The sequence below is a fragment of the Rhipicephalus sanguineus genome, chromosome 5 (genome assembly GCF_013339695.2).
Source record: "Rhipicephalus sanguineus isolate Rsan-2018 chromosome 5, BIME_Rsan_1.4, whole genome shotgun sequence".
NCBI classification, from domain to species: domain Eukaryota; kingdom Metazoa; phylum Arthropoda; class Arachnida; order Ixodida; family Ixodidae; genus Rhipicephalus; species Rhipicephalus sanguineus.
The window spans coordinates 5,261,858-5,284,809 of record NC_051180.1 but is presented as its reverse complement, the minus strand read 5'-3'; the positions used below and the strand labels follow the sequence as shown (position 1 = coordinate 5,284,809).

The 22,952-nt window shown below is 48.1% G+C and overlaps 1 protein-coding gene across 2 annotated transcripts in view; it reads right to left on the bottom strand.

Moving 5' to 3' along the window:
• LOC119393137 (nephrin) overlaps positions 1 to 22,952 on the bottom strand; it is a 609,317-nt gene that overhangs the window by 95,576 nt on the left and 490,789 nt on the right. For both annotated transcript variants that reach the window (XM_037659958.2, XM_037659957.2), the window contains exons 6-7: positions 19,803 to 20,087; positions 8,335 to 8,625 (exon numbers count right to left, since the gene is read on the bottom strand). In XM_037659958.2, the coding sequence (XP_037515886.1) occupies positions 8,335 to 8,625; positions 19,803 to 20,087 (576 nt within the window). The remainder of the gene's footprint in view (positions 1 to 8,334; positions 8,626 to 19,802; positions 20,088 to 22,952) is intronic.

Below are 22,952 nucleotides of genomic sequence, written 5' to 3'. Positions count from 1 at the left end.
ATATATATATTCTGCTGAAAGAGAGAGAGATGAGCTTTATTGTTTGACCCCGCTACTTGAGCCTCTAGGTGGGTGGCTTGCTCACACACACACACACACACACACACACACACACACACACACACACACACACACACACACATATATATATATATATATATATATATATATATATATATATATATATATATATAAAGGAAAGATGATTCTTAAGGGCAAGGGTTCGTTTTTCGTTGTTAGACACAATAATAATGATAACTAACAGGCGATAGCGCCACGGAAACACGGAAAGAGTAGGGGATGTTATTTGTGGTAATTAGGATACAAGTGTGAAGAGTAATGTGGACGAAAACATAACTTGCCGCCGGCAGGGACCGAACCTGCGAGCTTCGAATAACGCGTCCGATGCTCTACCACTGAGCTACGGCGGCGGTCATCCTCCCGGCCACTTTATGGGGTATATATGTGCATTAAAACCTAGGAGTGTTAGTCAGCGCCAATCGCAGCCATAGCGGCGAGCGTGGTACACCCTTTTTCTGCCTTTTGGCATCACGTAGTAAGTGATCTTTTTACGAGCTGGCAGCTGACCAATAATCGCTAGCACTGAAGGCACCAAGTTCCAGTAGCGCGCAGCCGTAGGCAGCGCGCTACTGGAACTAATCGCGGAGGCACCACGATGAGAAAACAAAGAGACGCTAAGCGATCCAGAACAACCTGTTAACAGCCGTCTAAACAACGGGCTATCTCTAAGGCAAAGAGCATCTTGATTTATTACTCAGTCTATAAAAACGAAAAAAAAAATCCCCACCATATCCACGAAGTGATAGATTTTAGAGGAGCTTGCTCGGAGGTAATCGGGTAAACCGTGAATGCTCCGTACAATTCCTCTACTGTCATATAAAGACGTGACACGTTGTTATAGTAGCGATTGCGGTCAGGTTGTTGTCGAACCACAAGCGGTCGCAGACCTTGCAGCTGTGGCCGAGCGTGTGCTCAAGGAAATCGCGCTTGAATCGCGCGTCGGCGCCACCAACTTCAGGTAGCGACCGCTTTCGGCGCTTTGCCGCTGCATCTTGCGCCCGTATTTCTTCGAGGTTCTCCTGCCGCCGCTTCCGCGCTGTTTCGGCTTCGCGGGCTTGTATCTCCGGGTACACACGACGCTGACATCTCTCTGCGGCCTTGCGAGCTCTGACCTCAGGGTCTAGGCGGCGAGCCCGCGCTGCTGCTGCCTTGCGAGCCCTCCGCTCCACCGCCTTGTCTTCTTTGTTCATGTTATTATCGAAGCGCACTGACTGACGACTGTCGAAAGAGAGAGGAGGCGCGCAGTTGTGGCCCTCTAGCGGTCTCCTATCAAACTAGAGCATGCGCCGAAGTGGAGCGAGCGCCGCATGGTACAGTTGGCTATGCTATATGTGGTTTTGCCTGCGTTTATATCATCATCAAGGCGCTCGAAGAACAAGAGGAAGAAAACTTCTCTTTCGCGCGAGCGCACGCTGAGCCATGCTAGCGGGAGCAATGAGAACTAGCTGCTACTACGGCGATGGACAAGACCCGAGCATAAGGAGCATGCCCGTAAAAAAATCCCATTGCGGGTTTAAAATCATTGAAGTATGCAGCTACTGCAAAAATTACACCAATTCCCGCTAAAGGGGACCATGAGGCGATGCGAAGCCGGAGCACTTGCACGATTGCGTTCCGTTGGCGTTCGTTGGGCATGCTACCGATCTCGCGTCGTAGAACGCGAAGAGGAACGCTACGCGCGTCTTGTGTTCCCTCTAGGCTGGCAGTTAATTCTCACAGGGCGAGCGAGGAACGCGGTCGACAGCCGTGCGAGAGGGGGGCGGCGTAGGAGAGGAGAGAGAGGGGGAGGGGACGCGCTGGTGCTCATCGCGGCGTTGCGCAGAGACAATTTCGGCATGTCTAGCCGCGTTTTAGAGGAAGAGTGGAAAGGGGGATGGGAGAGGGAAAGGAGAGAGGGGGAAGTGGAGAGGGGAGACGGAAAGTGGAGAGGGTATGCGCATGTGCAGTAAGGGTGGTCACGCCGCACACCACCACAACCGGATTGAACTCCGCCATAAGATACTTCGCATCTAAAAGTCGATGCAAGCTTTCGCAGCGTGGCAGATTATGAAACGGAGTGCAGATGATGTGAAGGCGTATATAGCGCTGCCTCGCGCACGCGAACTTCGAAATTCATAGAAATGACCTCCCAAGTTATAGTCGCTGTTGAGATTTGGTAGATGATATACGAATCTCGTACGGGGAAACAGCGCGAGGACCAGGACAAAAAATCACGCCATATCCACGAAGTGAATGATGATGAGTGGGCGAAGCTCCGGAGGTAATCTGGTAAACCGCCAATCCCCGTAAATTTTGCCCACTCGATCATCATACGAAGACCTGACACACAAACGCGGGGGTCCTCATATATGACGTTAAGCTCAGGGGAACGTTTATTGTCGGCGTTGCCGTTTTGCCTTTCGAGGGCGAGGGCGCCTTCACGATTGTTTTCATCCATGGCAGAAAGAGAATGTGTGGTCTGCAACACGCTTATACTTCATGGTCATCAGCGTCATCGTTATCACGTGTAGTGGGTACATTCCATTATACTGGAACGCGCTTATTCTTTATGGTCATCAGTCGTCATCGTCATGGAACGCGCTTAATACTTCATGGTCATCAGCGTCATCGTCATCACGTGTAGTGGGTACATTCCACTATACTGGAACGCGCTTATTCTTCATGGTCATCAGTGGTCATCGTCATCTTTATGACATGGAGTGGACACATCCCACTATGCGTGGCTACATACTACATACTACAAAGGAGGGACAGACCCACACCCTGAGGAGCTTCGCCCCTAAAAAAAGGCACACTTATAACCACACGTAGCGCTGACTGGCAACTGAAGTTTATTGCGGCGAACAACGTAAATAAATACATATCCACGTATCAGCCAACGAAAAAGAAAACAAGAACAGACAACAGAAGAAAGAAAAGAAGGAAAACGAAAAAATTCGGCAGATCCCACATACTGTGGAAATTGATAATATGCGAAGCATGCGGCGGGAAGGTGACTGTGGCGTAATTTTTTTACTGAGCGAAACGTTACGAAATGATGCTAAAAATTTGTATAAATTGTATACGCACCCATATATGTTGAAGAGCCGCATATGTGTTATAAGCCAGTTGTTTGAAGTTGGGTAACGCTGCCAACGGCAACGTGGGTATTACCAACACCAGAAGCGGTAAGCTGATATGTAGTGCTTATACTTGTCCGTTATCGCGGAGAAAGCACGCACGTTTCACGAACCCGTGTGCATGTGTGGAAGGGGTTCCTAACAGTTCTTGAACAAGGTCATCATCACCGTGATAAGTGAGCACTAGACGCTGGTCATGACTTGTTATCAGATCCGGTCGCGATCGAGGTGGCGAGGGGTCCATGTGTAGTGAAGTATGAGGTATAGTACGGATGTTAGAAATCGCAAATGCCTCGGTCATTTTGTCGACAAATTGTCTGTATATAGAGCCGGCGATATGTCGGAATCTGAAGTCACCCATCGCGTCGGTGAGGTTTAGACCATTGAGGTTGGTAGGTCTGGATAGGGCTACGTAGACCAACATCAGTGGATGACGCTTGTCGTATTCGTAGGCTACCTGGGCGTATGTGACCTACGTAGCCTAGTCTACAAAGCGGCTGTCAATCAATCTGTCGTCATCCTCGGTCAGCATGAGGCCATCTCCCAGCCTCGTAAGAAAGGAAGAGGACACTGCGTCGTTCTGGCGGACTAAGTGAACTTTACGCTGCGATGATGTGAATATCACACGTAACTTTCGTTAATGTATTCCTCCGGGGTCGAGCAATGCTTCAATATAGCTTGCTGAATCATATGAATACAAATGTAACGCTTATTAGACTGCTATAAAAGCGTACTCAACACTGGAATCGCAGACGTTAATCTGATGTGACGCCTGCATTGTAGGACTACATATGTAATGTTTATTGCTTTCTTGTAAAATTAGATACCCAGCACCAAAACCACAACTGACGTTGCACCGCCATTACGCCAGCATAGGCTGTTTTTCCAAACCAGTTTGTAGACCTGGCGTGGCTTTGTGGTAGAATGCCTGATTGCCACGCAGAATGCTTGGGTTCGATTCCTGCTTGGATCCTGATTTTTATTATTTCCATTCCTCGGGACAACGCTGCCGATGTCGGTTTTTCTTAACGCTCTCGCATTTAAATTACTAATGTCTGTTCTCGCCGTTCCTTGGTAGATATAAACTGTCAATCACCTGTGGCGCATACCCGCAGACCGCGGCCTGTGGTAAACGGGTATGTGCCACACGTGTCTGGAGGAAAGGGTTTGACGACGCACGCGACAGGATTTTCACGTTATTCATGTCATGACCATACAGTCATATTCGTCAAGTCCTCTTACCCTCCCATGCTAATTTTGGTCTACACCAAGTTAAGGAGGCGATCACGAGAGCACCCAGACGTAGGCGGCTAGATAGATAGATACGTAGATAGAAACGCTCAAAGTGCCAGAGGTTCGCTAAGAAATGCTTCGCATTTAAAAATGATAAAACTGCTCCGATGTAAAAAAGCGTTGAGCGCATGACACCAATGGCTACCTGAATCGCCAGCAGAGAGATACAGAATTTCCTTGTCAGTTAATAAAACAGAAGGAGTGCTGACACATCTATCCTTTAACATGGCAATTTTTTGGGCCTCAATTATTTCACGCGTTAGTTGATTCCGGTTAGTGGCTAACACTTCGCATTTGCTGAATTTCGGATTGCCCGATCAGCAACCTTACTGCAGCCGCACTGTTTACAGTGAATTCCAAGATGGCCGCTGATGGCCCCTGTTACGTTGTACTGATGTTCACGAAGCCTCTAAGGGCTTCGTGAAAGGCCAGACGGGCCGCTGTTTGAATGAGAGGCATCGTGAACACCAGTACAACGTAACAAGGGCCATCAGCGGCCATCTTGGAATTCACTGTAAACAGTGCGGCTGCAATCCGGAATTCAGCAAATGCGAAGTGTTAGCCACTAACCGGAATCAACTAACGCGTGAAATACTAGAGGCCCACAAAATTGCCATGTTAAAGGATAGATGTGTCAGCACTCCTTCTGTTTTATTAACTGACAAGGAAATTCTGTATCTCTCTGCTGGCGATTCATGATAGCCATTGGTGTCATGCGCTCAACGCTTTTTTACATCGGAGTAGTTTTATCGTTTTTCGTTTTCCTTCTTTTCTTTCTTCTGTTGTCTGTTCTTGTTTTCTTTGACGTTGGCTGATACGTGGATATATATTTATTTACGTTGTTCGCCGCAATAAACTCCAGTTGCCAGTCAGCGCTACGTGTGGTTATTTTTTTTGTCCTTTTTTTTTTGTCCTGGTCCTCGCGCTGTTTCCCGCTACGATATGATCAACCAACTAGCCCACAAGTTCACCCTTCAAGATATACGCATGTTCACGGGAATCTATTCCTCAGGCTATCTCGGCCGCGAAATTTCGTGTCAGTACCCCGTTAAGGTTATACTGGTAACGCTTAAACTGAGCTCAAGTAATTTTCATTTCCGATCCCGATTTTTTTCCTCGCGCTGGCCCACAAACCACAAATTATATTTGTTCAAAGATTACTTGATTCACTACAAATTCGCGATGTGGTTCCGATGACTATGCATCGTAAATCCCTGGAAATTATGTTCGATGATTTTTTTCCAAACCATGTGCAATTACTGACTGACGGCGTTTTAAATGGGTTGTTGCAAGATCTAAATACAGCCACGTGGTCGTGTCAATGAAGAAGGAAGCAGTCGGGCTGTTAGAGACATAACTCTTTATTGGGCGAAATAGTGCCCAGGAAGTGAGATGTGACGATAACAGGCTCCTATGTACTCAACTTCAGCGATACTATCAGCCTTATGCCGGCTTAGTTGATAATCAAATCTACTCACACATACTTCAACGGACTAGCGTCTATACGCCAGCTCAAAACTTATTTATCAGAGTCGTGAGTTACGGTGGGAGGTGTACCTTGAGAGCCCGTTGTAGACTCTCCTGGGGCAACTAATACAAGTACACACGCAAGGTGTACTTGCATAAACCACCGTCACTTTCATGAAGTCGGGAAGAACCCACCATGCCATTATTATTCATTGTGCGGATAAGCGAGGTACCGGCTACACATCTGTAAGGCATTATATGCACTTGTTTGTGCTGTGACTGATGACTATGAAGAATTACGGCTGAGCCTTTTTTAATGGGTTGGAAGTATTCAACGACCCACTCGTCGCGCAATCCGCAATGTGTGGCGCCTGCGGTTATTACGTATGCAGTTATCTTATGGCGGAGTTCAAACCGGTGGTGGTGGTGTGCGGCGTGACCACCCTTACTGCGCATGCGTGGACCCTCTCGACACAACTCCTCTCCCACTTCCCCCTCTCCCACGTTCTCCCTCTCCCCTTCCCCTCTCCCTCTCTCACTTCCCCTCTCTCCATCCTTCCCCTCTCCCACTTTCCCCTCTCCCCAAGCTTCCCCCTCTCACTCTCCCCCTCCTATTCCCCTCTCCCACTTTATCCCTCGCCACTTTCCCTCTCCCTCTCCACTTCCCTTCGGAAACGCGGGCTCGACATGCCGAAACGCTGCTTCGCGTCTTACGACGCTATATTACGTATGTTAACACCATTCTTTGCCCGACTTGACACCAGTACAGCATCAGCGTGGCTCTGTGGTAGAATACTCGACTGCCACGCAGAGGGGCCGGGTTCAAATCCCATCCGTTCCTAGAAATCTTTTTTCTGATTTCCCTGTTTCTTATTTCTCGCGATAGCGGTTACGGGCACCAGCGGCGGCGTATAACTACGTCGCCAAAAGTGGCTCTTGTTGCGATCTCATAACAGCTTTCGCTGTAATATATAAGGGCCTCAAACACCATCACTGTCACCAGCGCCATGGTCGAGAGCCTCATGTCTAGTTCGTCATAAATGTCCTTTAGGTGAACAGCCATTAGAATAAAGTGTATGCTTGAAGAAATGGTGGGCTCTGCGTTACGGTCTTGCATTCGTGTCTTCCATAAGCTGTGCATACCCATGAGGAAAAACATCATACGGCACTGCATAAAGCAATGCTGGCAAAAGATAACGTATTGTATGAAAATTAACAAAACATTTCTTCAGAGCTCGCTGAAGGACATCTCAAAACAGAATAGCGTCTTTGCAGCTAACAAAACAATGTTATATTGTCTCCGGCACATCGAATAGACGGCAGTTAGCAGAAGAAACAGAGATGCCTTTTCTTTTTAACCATGTTTTTACCCGCAGTGTTTCAGAATGGAGTTTATAGAAGAATGTTAGATCAGAATGGTACCCCATCTTGGTGAGGTGCTCGGCCTCACCACCTTTCCCGTATAACACAATGTGAACTCTCGCTGTTGTGCTGCACTTTCTTTGCCGTCGAGCCTTTCCTTAGTAACGTTTGAGCGCTTATTGTCGCTATGTGATTGTACATTTGTTTTACTCTATTTGTGCTCTTTCATGTGCAATCTAATACTCATTTCAATAAAATACCACGAAAGAAAAAGAAGTCATGATCGACAGCACAGAGTGGCTGCTTACCAATGGCTTGGTGGGTGGTGGGTGGGAGGAAAGAATAACAGCCACCACCGGTGGTATCTGTCGCCCAGGTTGACGCCATCGCTTCGTCTTGAAAAGCGAGGTTGCGGGCACGGAACCTTACGCGCTGTTAGAGGTGGTAATGCTTGGTTGATTATGATAGTCAGTAAGAGTGGCGGAGGTTTCTAGAATTTTTTTCTCATTCATTTTTTCTTGCTTCGCGCGATAGCTGTTACGGACACCGGCGGACAACTACCCCACTGCCGTTGTGATCTGATAACCGCTTTCGCTGTAAAAATATAATCAGAGTCCGAGTGAGCCCTAAGCGCAACATGAGTGAGTGAGTGAGCTCCACATTTTTTGCCCATCTATGGTACAAGCAATACACGCTGTTCACTTATAGCGGCAATCACAGTCGTCGGCCTTCCGTGCTCCTTCGATTCGCGCTGTTCTTCCTCAGAGCCGCAATGCTCATTCGCACGAGGGCCTCGCAGGGAGCCTTACGCAAGCGGCTTCTCCTCGGGGCGAACGACGTGCGTCCGGCCCAGAGCGAATAGAAAGGGCGCCAACTGCTGATATCGTCACAAAGGGCCACAACGAGCGGTGAGAAGAGGCGGTTCTATAAAAGCGTCCGCCACAGCCACATAAACCTTCGCCGTAAAAAAAAAGAAATACCGCGTCCAGCAAAAGCCCAGAGTTGGACTTACCGGCCTGAATGAGTGTGAAGATGCAGGGCTCGCGCTGAATGCCGATGCCGTTCTTGCCCCAGCAGAAGAGAGCTCCGTAGTCCTCGTCCGCCTGCGGCACCACGGTGGCCCAGCTGCGAGTGCCTTCGCTCATGACGTTGGTGGAGCCGAGCATTTGCTGCGACGCGTTGAAGCGCCACCGGAAGGCCACGTCCTGCGCCGGGTCGGCCTCCAGCTCGCAGCTCACGCGCACCGCCTCCTGCCGGGCTGCGCCGTACACCGTCTTCTGGCCGGGCTTGCACGTCGGCGCGACTGCACGGTCGAAATTCGTTAGAAACAAACGTGACCAGCTCTAGTACTAGGGAAAATGGGGGCGATGCCATATCAGAAATGGCTGATCGACGACCATCGAGAGAACACCGATTACAGTTAAAACTAGATCTAACCAAACCCGATTGTACGAATTTCCCGATCTAACGAAGAAATCTCCATTCCCCGGCAGGTACCCATAAAGTGCAATGCTGTCATCAACTCGAACTAACCAAGTTTTCATGGCACCGAACTACTTTTAACGAGGTTATTCCGGAAGTAAATGAGCAAAAATGCTGTGATTTCTATCCGATATTTACGCAGATGGTTTTTCTTTGGACGTGCGCTGTAACGCTATCGCGTCAAGACATCTAGCCCTACAACACTAGTTTTATTTTGACAAGGCTACACGCCGCAGTTGGTACCGCTTCTACTGGGCGGCAGTGGTTTGCTGTCCCTGCAAATACTCCCACAGGAACACGGTGGTTGCTTCCGTTGCTTAACAGTTTATGCGACAGATGGCATTGACCGTCTCCTTGGAACTTTGTTGCTCTGCCTGCTCGCACATTAACTGCATTCGTTCTATTTCTCTGAATATCGGCAGCGTGTATATTCACGTGACAGTCTACTTTGCCTGTGTGTCGCCCGCGAGGTATTCATGCTCGGTCCGTTAGAATTTAAGATTTCCAAGGACCTAAAAATTCCTTCCTCGATTTTACGAACTTCCCGATTTAACGAAATAACTCGAGCGCCCCGATGACTTCGCTAAATCGGGTTTCCACTGTATTCGAAAACGGCGCACAGAAATACACCCGTGACCGGTATACACCTCCGCATTCATCGATTCGTTGCGTCACCGGATTTCTCGTGTACGACAACGCCGCCGCCGAAATCTGCAATTCATAACAAGATTCGCTCGAGAAATCAAACAAAATTATGGGTCCCATCGTTAACGGTCCAAGAAACTTGGCAAGGGGGCGGAAACGCCCTATACGCGCTCTCGCGTGCTGGTACGCTGCGGCAGCGCCGCGTCCACCACTGGCGGCTGCCGGGTATCTACTAGAAATAATTCACAAACAAAACATTTGTTTCATGACGTCACTGGTGAGGTCAGCAAATAGAGGGAAAGGGCGCGAAACCGAGAGGAGCAGGGTTGCCGCGGAAGCCCTCCTTTCCCACTTCGCACGCAAGCGGAATGTGCTCTCTTGCAGGTCCGCTGGCCGCTCGGGCGACGCGGCCATTCGTTAAATTTAGTTAACCATTTTTTAAATTTTGTTCGTGTGTTGTGAAGTGCACAAACTAAAGCTAACCGAATTTCTCAATAATACAAAACTCGACCTACACAAGTAAAATTTAATTTTTTTTAACCACACGTTTCCCACAAAAAAAAAAAAACAGAGACATACACGTAGTGTGAAAGTGTCGATCTATTAAAGCAGCTTTAATTCACAACTGAAATATGCACATAATGAGCGAACATCGAACCCATAATATCCGAACTAATGAGAAAATTATTAACAATCACGAGCAGGCCACGTCCTACTTGACTCAATGACGTCTGTTATGACGGCGCAGATATTTTTCTTACAGAACTTGAGTACCAAACAAGGCAGAAGTTCAAGGCAAGATGGAGGCTTGCAGCGATGGGAAATCGTTGAAAAGGGAATGCCGCTGGAGACAATGTTTGGACAAGTTGACTTATCTGCGTCAGGGCAGCAGAAGTGTCTTGGCGAAGAAAAAACCGCTTGTCGAAACGTTGGCTCCAGCGACATTCCGTGTTAGACGATTTCTCAAAGTATCAGTGAGTCCATTACATGTATTTCACTGGCAGTATTAGAAGTGAAGGCTCACAAAGTTTCAAACTGGCTACATGCATTCCCATGAACAGGAAGGAGCCTATAATTGCTTCACATCATTTGAACTGCATGGCAAAAGTAAACGATGAACAAACTATCGCCGAACCAACACGCATTCAAGCCTTCCATTAAACGTATTTTGCCGGCAACACGTAGGCGGTCGTCATGACGAGTTAGTCTACAGCGATACTGCGCTTATGTCAGTCCAGTCAGGCTTGTTGAGAACTGGATTTACTCATGTACTCATGCAAAATGAATACCTGCTCAAATAATGGACCCAAATACTTGTGCTCACCCGTTATCACTAGGAAACATGAAAAACCTTCGCGGAACTGGAAATTCATGGATTAACACACCACAGAGCCGCGCAAAACATGAGATGCCCCGATTGAGCCATCTTCGTCTAATACTCGGTTGGCCTCCTCGACGTGGATCCCTGCGGCTTCCGTTCTCTGCACGCCCCATTAAATGTCTTATCTTTCCCGTATTCATACTTGGTACATGCTTGGTACATGCTTGGTAGCGAGATAACCGAGCGCGATCCTGCTCATGATAGCGCTGAGCGAGGGGCAAGGGTGAGCGGGGGCAAGCGCTACGAACACAAGTCAACCAGTTCCCGCGCTTCGTCCGATTTAAAGTTAACAAAATAAGAAATAAAAAAAACACATAAACAAAATAAGAGTTTTATACAGTTCAGTCAAATTTCTTTATTTGTAAAAACTCGTGAAAGACAATAAATGCGAACATCCACATGAACCTCACTTCGTTCAACCAGATCTTAGGATGCCCGGCAACCGCTACGAGCGCGCATGTTCCTTGAAACCGAAACTGGCGCTCAGTTTCCGGGGCCTGACTTGGCGTTCTCAGAAGACAAAATGACGCGATGCTTGCTTGACTGTGGCGCAAAATAGATTTCGTGAAAAGGGCCATATAGTAAAGAGCGGAAAGCGAAGCGCCAGCACTTTCTTCTAAAAGGGCGTCTTCGATACTGCAGTCTTCAGAAATATGCTTTCCTGATAACATATCTCTACCATGACGTTCGACGTCATACCTTGGTTTTTTGCGCATGCGCAGAAGGTGTCTTTCAGTTCTTTTCGGTACGTTTCTGGGAGTGCCATTAAAGAGTCGGTAGTCGGCGCTTCTCTTTCTCACGAAATGCATCTTGCGCCACGGTCAAGCTAAGCAATGCAGGCACCAACTTGCCCAAGTACCTGCGTAAATGACCCGCATTCTGTCCTCGTCGAAACGCGACCGACACGGCGCCTCGGGCTCATCAGCAAAATGACGCCACCACGACGCGTAACAGCACAAGTTTAAACACCAGTAGCGGAACGATAATTCGGACGACATCTACGCGGACGCGCAATAATAGCGAGCCACACGCGTTGTCATTGGACTGAGAAATAAGCTGCAGTTATACGCGCCCTATGAAATCAGCCTGCGCCTCGAGAGAGCGTCGTTTTCGGGCAGACTGCGAAGAGTGGCTTTGTTGATTCGGCCGGCATTCGATAGACTGCACCAAGAGAGTCATTATGGAAACAACGCCCGCTGGCGATGCGAATGATGATAAGCACCTTCGCACAGATAAGCTCTTCTTGCGTCTGATGACACGTACGGATGCAGAAGGAGCTCTAATACCGAACGTGTATGCGGCACCGTCGCCGGTTTCATAATCGGCGGGGGCGACACCAGCGCGCCCAGAGTCCATAATGGTCCTAGCTCACGCTGTTCTGGGAGTAAAAAAAAACAAAAAACAAATATTTTCGCAATTAACAATGTTGGGCCAAGGATGCTTACTTTTTCCAGCGCCCTCAATTAAGTCCCGGGATAACGCTGATATTCTAGCGCGATTGTTCTTTAACAAACGGCGTGCACACAGGCGGTTGTCCATCTGGACAACCGTAGGCAGCCTACAATCACAAGCTGAAGATACAGAAAGAGAGGCTAAAAAAAGAAAGCATAGTTCTTGCTTTCTTTATAACTCGCAGAAAACGCGCGTTGTGCGACCTAGCAATCTCGAAATACGAACAACTCTACCCGGAAAGAAGAAAAAAACACCGCGAGTATAGTTTCCAACTGCACCGTTCACTAATGTTCAGCGTGTTGGAGCTGTCATTATGTAATAAACGCGGCCAGCACCGTGAAGCAGTAATTTGAGGCGTCGACTTCCGACGGCCTGCAGGCGAACGCCGTGTTGTTAGAAGCTGAATACGCGACGAGTGAAAAACCATTTGCGAGATCGCATCGCTAATGCTTCTGCACGTTCCCCCCGCTTCCATGTGTGCGCGCGTAGCCTGCTTCTCCGTTAAAAAGCTTACTGTTCTGCGCCACTCTTAAACTTGGCCTGCCTTTTGTCACACTGTGCACGCGATCTCTTTGTTCGTCTTGCAAAATGGGCGCGTCAATCAGGCCCTCGTTTTATAATGCGTTTTTCTTGTTTAATAGCACGGTCGGACGCACACAGACAGACAGATACGGTTAGTGCCCTTGGTTCACTAAGAAACGCTTCACATTCTTTTTTTACGGAGGAGGAAGATGGCACTTGCACATTTCTATTCAATTATTACAGCAGAGGTGTCATGGACGAGGTTTGCCGTGTGTCGTAGATAGACAATTATCATCATCATCACGAACGCGCCCTCCTCTTCGTACCCAGAACACGTGCGCCGATTTGTCCGGCGTGGGATGCAATAACCCTGATGGGCGAGAAAACGAGTACGGAGAGAAAGAGAAATAAAGTTAGAAAGAAAGATAGAGAAATTCATGGCGAGGCGAGATTCGAACCCGCGTCCCCACGATCCGAAGACGAGCGTTGTAACCACTCGGCGACCCAGGCTTGCTAGCAGTGCATAGCAGAGCACCTTGTATAGCATACTGTAGCAAGAGGGTGGCATGGAAAGGGGGAGAACGAGTACAGAAAGAAAGAGAGAAAGAAAGGGAAGAAAGACAGAGAAACAAATAGAGAGAGAGAAATAAATAAAAAGACAGACTCAAAAAAAAATGCAGCATATCCACGAAGTGAATGATGATGAAGGAGCCTGCTCCCGAGGTTAAATCCGGTAAACCGTGAATCCTCTGTACATCTGCTCAATCAGCATCATATAAAGAAGTAACACGAGAGTTGTGGTGTGATTGTATATCCACATTATATGCACAATGTTTATAATTTACATATCGATGCACTATATACACAAATTTACATATTGATGCAGTGTATACATTTTGTTCAACAGCTTCTCTACGGTTCACATAAGCTCGGGGGAACGTTTTCCTTTTAGTACAATGGATTTGTGCCTCGGTGCTGGTGGTGGCTTGTGCTTGCTGTCGGCGCTGGCGTCTCTCTTCGGCCTCGCGAGCTCTCACCGCAGGGTCTTGGCGGCGAGCCTGAGCGGTGGCGCGCCATCTAGTGAGCGCTCTTGAATCAATGGAGAGCACAGCTGCGCCTCTGGCGGGAGCAATGAGAGCAAGCTCCTAAAAGAAAGACACGAAAGAGAGCAGGCATAGCCACGTATAGTATAGTGTAGGCCGCGGGATCGAACAGAGTCGGCACCTAGCGGCTAACGGTGCCCCGAAGTGTCGATGCCGGTGGCCTGTCGCCGCTCCCGCAGCTGTGTGTGCTGTGTTTGTTCGAGAATGCACGATGGAATTTGACTGGGACAATTTGGTCGAAACTCATTCTTTCCTTTTTTTCTTGAGAGAACGGCTGCATGGGCTAGTTGGTGATTTATAATCGACACATTTTTGTAATGGAACTTTGTAAAGTCGGTCGATTTTTTTAGTAGCGATGCGAAAAGCATTTCTTTAATGCGACCGCACCACATACGCTTGTCGCTTTTCAACGTGTGAAACATTTGTGATCCCGTGTCACAGTACCCTTGCCTCTGAACACGATTCGGACTTATGTTGGGGACTGGGTCACGTGTATCGTCGATGGCGACAAAGTTGCGGAGGGCCACATCGCTGTCTCTTGTACATGCTGCTCTGACGATGCCGTGCGCGTTATCGCATTCGTGCTCCAGTCTTCCTGGCTTGGCAAAGATAAAAAAAAGGTCTACGTCAAGTTGACTGACGAGACAACAGTAGCAGAATTGAACTGCTCATGCCCTTCAGGACGCTCACAAAACCTCAAGTTGTTCGAATATGGTTGGCGGCAGCGCGTACTGCACTTTGTTGTATCGCGCCTTGCGACGCAGCTGCTGCCAATAAAATATATGCAGGTCAACTTGGGCCTCAATAATCTCTGGAAGATCCATTTAAAAGATTCAGAGAGCAAATATATCAGCATTAGCAGTTGCGATAAACTCGCTCGCGCATTTTCATTCATCGCTTACATGGTCCGTCCGTTTATGGCACGTGAAACGACATTCTGTACTACTCTGTACGAGATCATGCACAAAGTGGACGAGTTTCGGCGCTCATATTTATACTTCGGAATACTGAGAGCACTTGCAGTTGGGTAATCGCGACTCAAAACGCGCAAACTACAGTAAGGCTCAGTGACGCTCGAATGGAAGGACTCGGAGCTAGAACGAGCAAACCTTGCATTCACTACGAAGGTGGCACACGCAGGATGTAGAACGAACTGCACACTTGGAGACTCGATTCGTTTACTTGCGAAAGTAGGCGTAAGCAAATGACTGGCAGCCCTAGCCAAGCCGCGTGCACGGTCATTCGCGGACTGCAACGGTGTTCACGCACATAGCGCACAGAAACTACGTATGCAACAAGCATTAATGTACAGATTGCAGAGTGAGAAGCGTGTTTTGACTGAACATCGACACCTTTCGCCAGCGAGCGCTTCATCCCACTGCGATCAAAGTGCTTGCAAGGGTGCTTGCTGCGCACCATCGGAAAGCGCCTTACCGTTCCGACAAGCCACTCTCGGCGATGGTGCGCGTCGCCGGGATAGAAATGAAAGCTTATCTCTGGCTCTGTGCAATATGCGCGGCACTGCAGAACCTAACAATACCTCCCCTTGGATATTTAAACGTTTCCTACAGCTAAGGAGTACAGAATGACGATATAGAAACAGCAGCCCCGTGCACTTCCACGCGAGCTAGGCGTTCGTGGCCTCCGCGATTAGTTCCGGCGACGCGTCGCCGGAGGTAATCACGGAGGCCGCAAGGCAATCTTCGTACTTTTCCGACACGTCGGCTGGTGCCGCTAGGCCCTCAGTTAACAAAGCTCATGGTGCCGCTCATAGCCTCGGGTCATACGTCAAGCGAAGGCGGCGCCACTGTTCTGCTCCGTGCAAACGAATGCATATCTGTACAATTTACGTTAGAAAAGATTATAATAAAAAGCGTGCTGTATTTCAAGGCTAATATATAGACAAATAACAGAGTACATCAGTAAAAGGTCACGTGATAGGTACATGTGCAAGTTCACTTTTCTGCCGCCAGAGGCACGAAAAGTAATTTTGAGTGAAGAAATAAACACATAAATCCGCGTTAAATGAGAAAAACAGTTTTCGTTTCACACAATACAATAGACAACCCTTCTATTAGTGGGGTTATGTCAATTCGCGTTCTGAGCGGTTGTCGGTCCCTTTCATAATAATAAAAAACCGCGCGCATTGGTATAACTAGGTATGTAGCACTGAAGGAACAAATAATTAGAATCCTAAGAGGAGCTTTTCTGCGAAGCAATTTACTTCATCACCTGATATTGTCACGTGGTCGTAACGTTGACGAATGTAGTAGCCGGCGTGTTCAAGACGAAACTCTTTATTTGGGCGAACCTAATTTGTGCCCGGAAAATGAAAAGTCAAGGTACAAGCAATTTACGCTGTACACTGATAGCAGCAAACAGCGTCGGCCGTCGGTAGTCTGGCAAGCGGTAAAGCGTGTCGGCTTTTATACATGTGCTATCGAAGACACCGGGGTTATCGATGGTGCCGTTTACGCTCTCGCATAAACTAGACTATCGCGCCCTGCGCGCCATCTTAAGAGAATGATCTCACACAATCCCGAAGCTTCTCAAACATGCAGGAAAATAATTGCGCGAAACTTGAAAGGGACACCACAAAGAAGACACACGAACAGATCGAGCGTAAACTACCAACTGTTTTATTGACCGCAGAGCGTCACTTAAATAGGTTCCTCCGAACAGAACTGCGCAGACGCGCACAAACACACCGAGGGCCAATAACGCACCTTATCCGTCAAAAAAGGCATTTCTGCACCGTAAAGCGATACCGAGGCCTTACTTACACAGTTAGTATTGCCTTTCTTTTTGATGATAAAAGCTTCCAAAACTTTCCGAGCACACGTGTTCTCGCTACGCCCATGCAGTATCGTAACCTGATAAAATCGTGCCTCACATCCACAGGCTACGTAGTGAGCGGGCAAATTATCCATTTCAATATTTTTGATAGACAGTTGGTGTTCACGAGCGCGGTCGTTTACGCAGCGGTCAACTTGCTATGTGTACTGTGTGCGCGCTAGAAAAAAAGCCTTTACCGTACACATCCTCACACTCTAAAGTAGTGAAGAGGGCAACCGCGTCTGTGTGTTTGGAGTCGTGCTCTCATGAGAGGCAGGCTAGCTTGGAAGACTTAAGGCAGCTGGGTTCCCGCAGTCTGTGCTTGGGGCTGTGGCTGAAATCCTCCTGAAAAAGCTCAAAGGGCGCTCGCAGAAGCTGCGGCAGAAAGACCTATCCGTTGGATGTGAGAGGAAGAAGCCGCTAGTGTTACCCTGTTTACCCAGGGTCGACGGTCCCGCGAGAAGAAGCTTCGTGAGCAGAAGTATTTTTGCTTTCTTTTCAAAAAAAAAAAAAAACAAGACAAACAAGAAGTTCTCAAGTACCCATTTTCTCCTCGCTCGGTGGTTGAGCGGAACGACCTTGTGAAACCGAGTTATAACGAACAGCACGATTTTCGGGAATTTCTTCGATATATCAAGTACATCAAAATAAGCGAACCTTCTTTTAACGAAATCCAGCACCTACTTCGTTATACGAAATATTGCCAAGTCACAACAAAAGTAATGTCATGCCATTCAGCACACATTATAATATGCTCCAAAGGCAATTCATTGTCCCGCAATCTGCACTTTCCTGAAGAATACCTTGGTTTGCGCCATGCAACATCAATGCGAATCGCATTTTCAACTCGTGAAGTAATGTAAACCCTGAAATCTAGCGCGCACCCAAATAAAATGCGCACACTTGCCGCGCCACTTAGTGGCGCCGCCTTTTGAAGCAACCTCCGCACGACATTCCATGGTTGGCACAGCCGCCTGTAGTGTTTATTTTGTTTTCTTTCTCAACCGCAGCAGCAAAACGACTCTGGCGACTCGGCGCATGTGGGTGGCACAAGTCGCGAGCACTAAGTTCGATATATCCGAGCTACAGGTCGTCGTAGAAAGTGCGCGATTAATGCGAAGACAGCTTCGCGCGTTCGATACAGAGCGCAATTCGTGGCGGGGCCTCGAGTTAGTTATAAAAGGAGTTTGACTAATACGTGGGTCGAAATCTACGACGTGGATCGATCTCGGGCGTTCATCGAAAATAGTATGTGAAGCATTTTTCTTGTTTTTTTTGCTTTTATTGCTTTGTACTTTCGTTCCTGTACTACTAATCATGCGTCTCATTCTCTTCAAGATTTTCCTTCTAGTGCACTGCTAAACATTTCGTTATGCACTGACACCCTGCGACGGTCCGTACCTCGGGGCTAGCAGTATCGCTAGTAAATAAATAAACACGCAAAAGAAAAACGCCAGGCCTGCGCTGAAACCGCAGCACAGTCATAGCGAACGCTGGAAGGGCGGCGTTTCTAGAGCTCGTTGTAAGCTCTCTTGAGGCTACAATACAAGTACACTAGAAAGGTACCCACTACGCCATAAATCACAATTTTTGTGAAGTTGAGAAGTACCTACTAAGCCGTTATTCGTCATTCTGCGGAGAAGCGAGGCACCAGCTACACACGTCTGTAAGGCATTATGTGCACTTTGTTGACGCGACGACTGATGACGATGAAGAATTAAGGCTCAGCCCTTTGTAATGGGTTGGAAGCTTTAAACGGCCCACCAGTTATGTAATTTGCATTGGGTGACGCCCGGTCGCTATTTCTCTCTCCCGTCATGCTGTATACCATACGTTGACGTGGGAGAGAGACGGGGGGGGGGGAGGGCAAAGAACTTTACTTTAAGAACTTCAGGAAATGGATCATGCGCCTATGGGCTTCCTTGGCAACCAATACAAGTGCACTCGCGAGGAACCCACTACGCTATAAATCATTGCAATTTTTGAGAAGTAGGGCAGCAGGCACTGTGCCATTTTTCGTCATTCTACGGAGAGCCGTGGTACCTGCTAAACGCATGTAAGGGATTGTGCGCACTTTGTTGATGCTGTGCCTGATGACGATGAAGAATTATGGCAGAGCCCTTTGTAATGGGTTGGAAGCATTCAACAACCTACTCGTTGCACAATTCGCATTGTGTGACGCCTAGTTACAGAATTCGCGTTGTGCGACGCTTGGTGCTTATTTTACTCTTCTACCACGCTATATTGCATATGCTAATGTGGCTCCTTCCCGACATGAAGCCTGTATAGGACCTTCTTGCAAAGCAGTCTCCTAGTCAGAGCAATAAAAAAAAAAGCCCGGCATGGCTCAGAGGTTGAATACTGGGCTCCCACGCAGAGGCCCCAGGTTCGAACCTCGTTCCATCCTGGAATCTTTTTTTCTTATTTCGTTTTTTTCTTATTTGGAGCGATACTGGTTACGGACACCGGCGGCGGACAACTACGGCGCCAAAAACGGCCGGTGAAATGATCCCATAACAGCTTTCGCTGTAAAATGCAGGTGGGGATGCCATATTGAAGTTGACGCACCAATGGCCACGGCGTTAAAAGTTTTGACGGCGTGTACTAGGGCCTACGGGGTTCTTAATCGGTGAAAAGGAAATATGGCCACCCCCCAAAAATATTAGCACATGTGATCGATTAGCGGATCTGCCGAAGAGCATTAGATGAGCTACTTTTCGCCCGCCGCTCCAGCTCTAGCATCGTGCCTCTTGTCATGCTGAGGAACAAGACGCCCATTTTCCCTTCGCGGTATTCGTCACTCGTGCTAATCTTTTTCTGCGGCGACTGCACAATGACCTCTGAGGGAGTTAACGTAAAAAGTTCCAAGAAATTTTGTTGACCCAATGTGATGAAAATACGACAAAAAAAGCGTTTTGAAACCCGTGACGTCACGCTGACATAAATGCGCGGTGTTTCGGTGCAAATTTTCATACTGATTATGGTAATTTCATTTTCTGTTCTATTAATGAAATGTACGACGTTCACAGCCGAGATGCACAAGAGGCGTCGTGTACTCACATCGGACCCTGAGGTTGAGGGCGTTGCTCTCGCCCATGCCTTCGGCGTTGGTGGCAGTGCACGTGTAGCGGCCCCGTTCTCGGCGGCTGACCTTCTGCAGCACCAACGACTGGTTGCTCACGATGATGCCAGCCGACGTGGCAAGGTCCCGGCCTTCGAAGCGCCAACCGATTTCCGTCACCCACGGACTGGCCCGGATGTCGCATTCGAGGAACACATCGTTGCCCTCCTGAATGTGCTGGTGCCGGAGCTTGCTGCCCAGGCGAAGGTTCAGCTGCGGCACGTCTGAGAGCGCAATAAAATAAATATCCTCCAGGTAAGCTGCTTGCATGAACGTCAGGGCGGTGAGCTGTGCGCCACCAAGCTCGAAAACTTTGTGCACCCCATCGCGTAGCTACCTTAATTTTCCTAATATTTATTTATGTCCTTTCTCCCCGCTCTTCCACCATCGAAACAAACTTATTTCCGTCGCGGTCCTGTTTACCTTTTCATTGTTGTCCCTAAAAGTCAAGGTTCCATGTACGCTGGTGCTCAAACGTGCACCCGAGTGGATATATACACTTTCAATTCCTTCGTTTCCTTGGCTTGCCCACACCAAGTACATTTTTCTTTTTCACTGAATCTCGCTTTATAGCTACGCGTTCTAAAGCAACCCGACCTCGCTTCAAACAGCTTCCCTTTGAGCTGTCATAAAATGCTCGTTTCGGCTTTCGTCACGCTCAAGGGGGTCACGTGAGCGACGACGTATGCGACTCGAGGCCACGTGCACCACCATTCCGCGGTGTCTAAATCCCGAACGCGTATGAACATTTCGAAGCCGATCAACTCAGCCCCAGCGCCATCATAATAATTTTTCTTTTGCCCTATTGTATTTTATTCAACTACCATTATGTTTTAGCCCACTACAACGATTACACGTGTCACTACTCACACCTAACTTTTTAAACTGGCCACCACAAGTGAGATGAGACGAGTGGGGGCAAAACCTTCACAACAAACGCTATTAACGCAATGCAAGTGTTCTTTCGCGCCTTTCAAATGCGAAGCATTTCTTAGCGAACTTCTGCGACTTTGAGCGTATCTATCTATCTATCTATCTATCTATCTATCTATCTATCTATCTATCTATCTATCTATCTATCTATCTATCTATCTATCTATCTATCTATCTATCTATCTATCTATCTATCTATCTATCTATCTATCTATCTATCTGTCTGTCTGTCTGTCTATCTGTCTGTCTGTCCTGTCTGTGTCTGTCTGTCTGTCTGTCTGTCTGTCTGTCTGTGTCTGTCTGTGTGTCTAGCCGCCTACGACTTTGTGCTCTCCTGACCGTTTCGTTAATGGGACGTATACTAAAACTGGTATGGCACATGACTGTATGATGAACATAAATGACAGGTCATAACATGCATGTCATGTACAGCATGATTTACATGTCATGATCTTGGTGCTCTTGCGGCCGTTTCGTTAACTTGATATGCACCAAAATTGGTATGGCGTGACAAGGGTGTATGGCAAACATAAGTGACAGGTGGTAACATGAAAACCATGAAATGCATTTCATGTACAGCGTGATTTACATGCCATGCTAATGGTGAGCTTGCGGCCGGCTCGCTAACCTGATGTACACCAAAACTGGTATTGCGTGACTGTCACAAATTAGCGGGTTATAAAGCGCGCGCGAGGCCGCTTGCAGCTGGCTACGAGACAGAACGGCGCGAACCGCTCGCCCAAGAAGCGCAAAAGACGAAAAAACAAGCATCAAAAGACGCCGGCGCGCCGCATCCTCCTCACCCACTCGAGCCAGACGCAGTCAACACGATCGAACGCCCGGCAAAGCCTGGATGTTTCTAGAAGGGGGGGGGGAGGGGGGGTGACGCATCCGCGAGCGATGCCGCCGCGATTCGAACCTACGAGAAAGCTCTCGCCCTTTCCCCAGGCTTAGCTGTACTGCACGCAGAAGAAACATCCCGACGCTTCTAGAAACCGGGGGGAGAAGGGATAAAAGCGTGCAATCGACGGTAGTGAGGGGAGTCGAGAAGTCAGTGAGCGAGTCAGTCGGTCCGGTGATGGTGAAGTTACGCTAAGTGTGGCTCCGTTAGCCAAAGAAGACGTGTTTATGATGGTGTGCGGTCAGTCGATCGTCGATCTGGAAGAATCCGATGACGACACCGTGTGAGCCGTGACAAGTCACGACGACGGTTGAGCTACGACGATCAACGCTGGAGCTGGCGTGAGTGTTTCCTTGAAGAGAAGCATTCGATTACCGTCCAAGTATTGTGGACTGGATACGCCATTGTTTATTCAGGACTTTAACGGTCATTGAATAGTTTTAATGCATGCGATTGCATTTGTAGCGTGTGATCTGTTTGTTTAGCTCCCGTTGTGTAAACACCATCTGAGTTATATTGTGAAGTTGTAACTGGTACCGGCCGAGTGTGCACGTGTTTGTGTTATTTGTATTGCCTTAACTGAGAATATATTTCGTTTTCGTTTGTGTTGTCGACTCTCGGCTCTGACTCGGTCTTTGGACCACAACCGGCGTTCGCTGGCGCACCAAAGGACCAACTCTAAATTGTCCGCGCTTTCGTGGTGCGTTTTCGGAGGGCCTTGACGCCAGCCCTTAGAATCCGCCCGGCGATTGCCAACCCGATTAACGGGATTAGTGACAGTGACGTGACTGTACGACGAACATAAATGACAGATGGCAGCATGACAATCATGATATGCATTTCACGTAGAGCATACATGCCACGCCCATGGTGCGTTCGCGGCCGGTTCGCTAGACGGATATACGCCAAAATTGATATTGCGCAACGCGACTGTATTATGAACATAAACGACATGTGGTAGCATGAAAATCATGACATGCATGTCATGTAGGGCATGATTTACATGCAACGCTCACAGTGTGCTTGCCGCCGTCTGGCTATTTTATATACACTAAAATTAGTTTTGCGCAACGCGACTGTATGACGAACATAAATGACAGTTGGTCCCATGAAAATCATGACATGCATGTCATGTAAGGCATGATTTACAAGCCACGCTCATGGTGCGCTCGCGGCCAGTTGGCTGGCTTGATATACACCAATATCGGTATTGGGCGACGTGACTGTATGAAGAACATAAATGACAGGTGGTAAC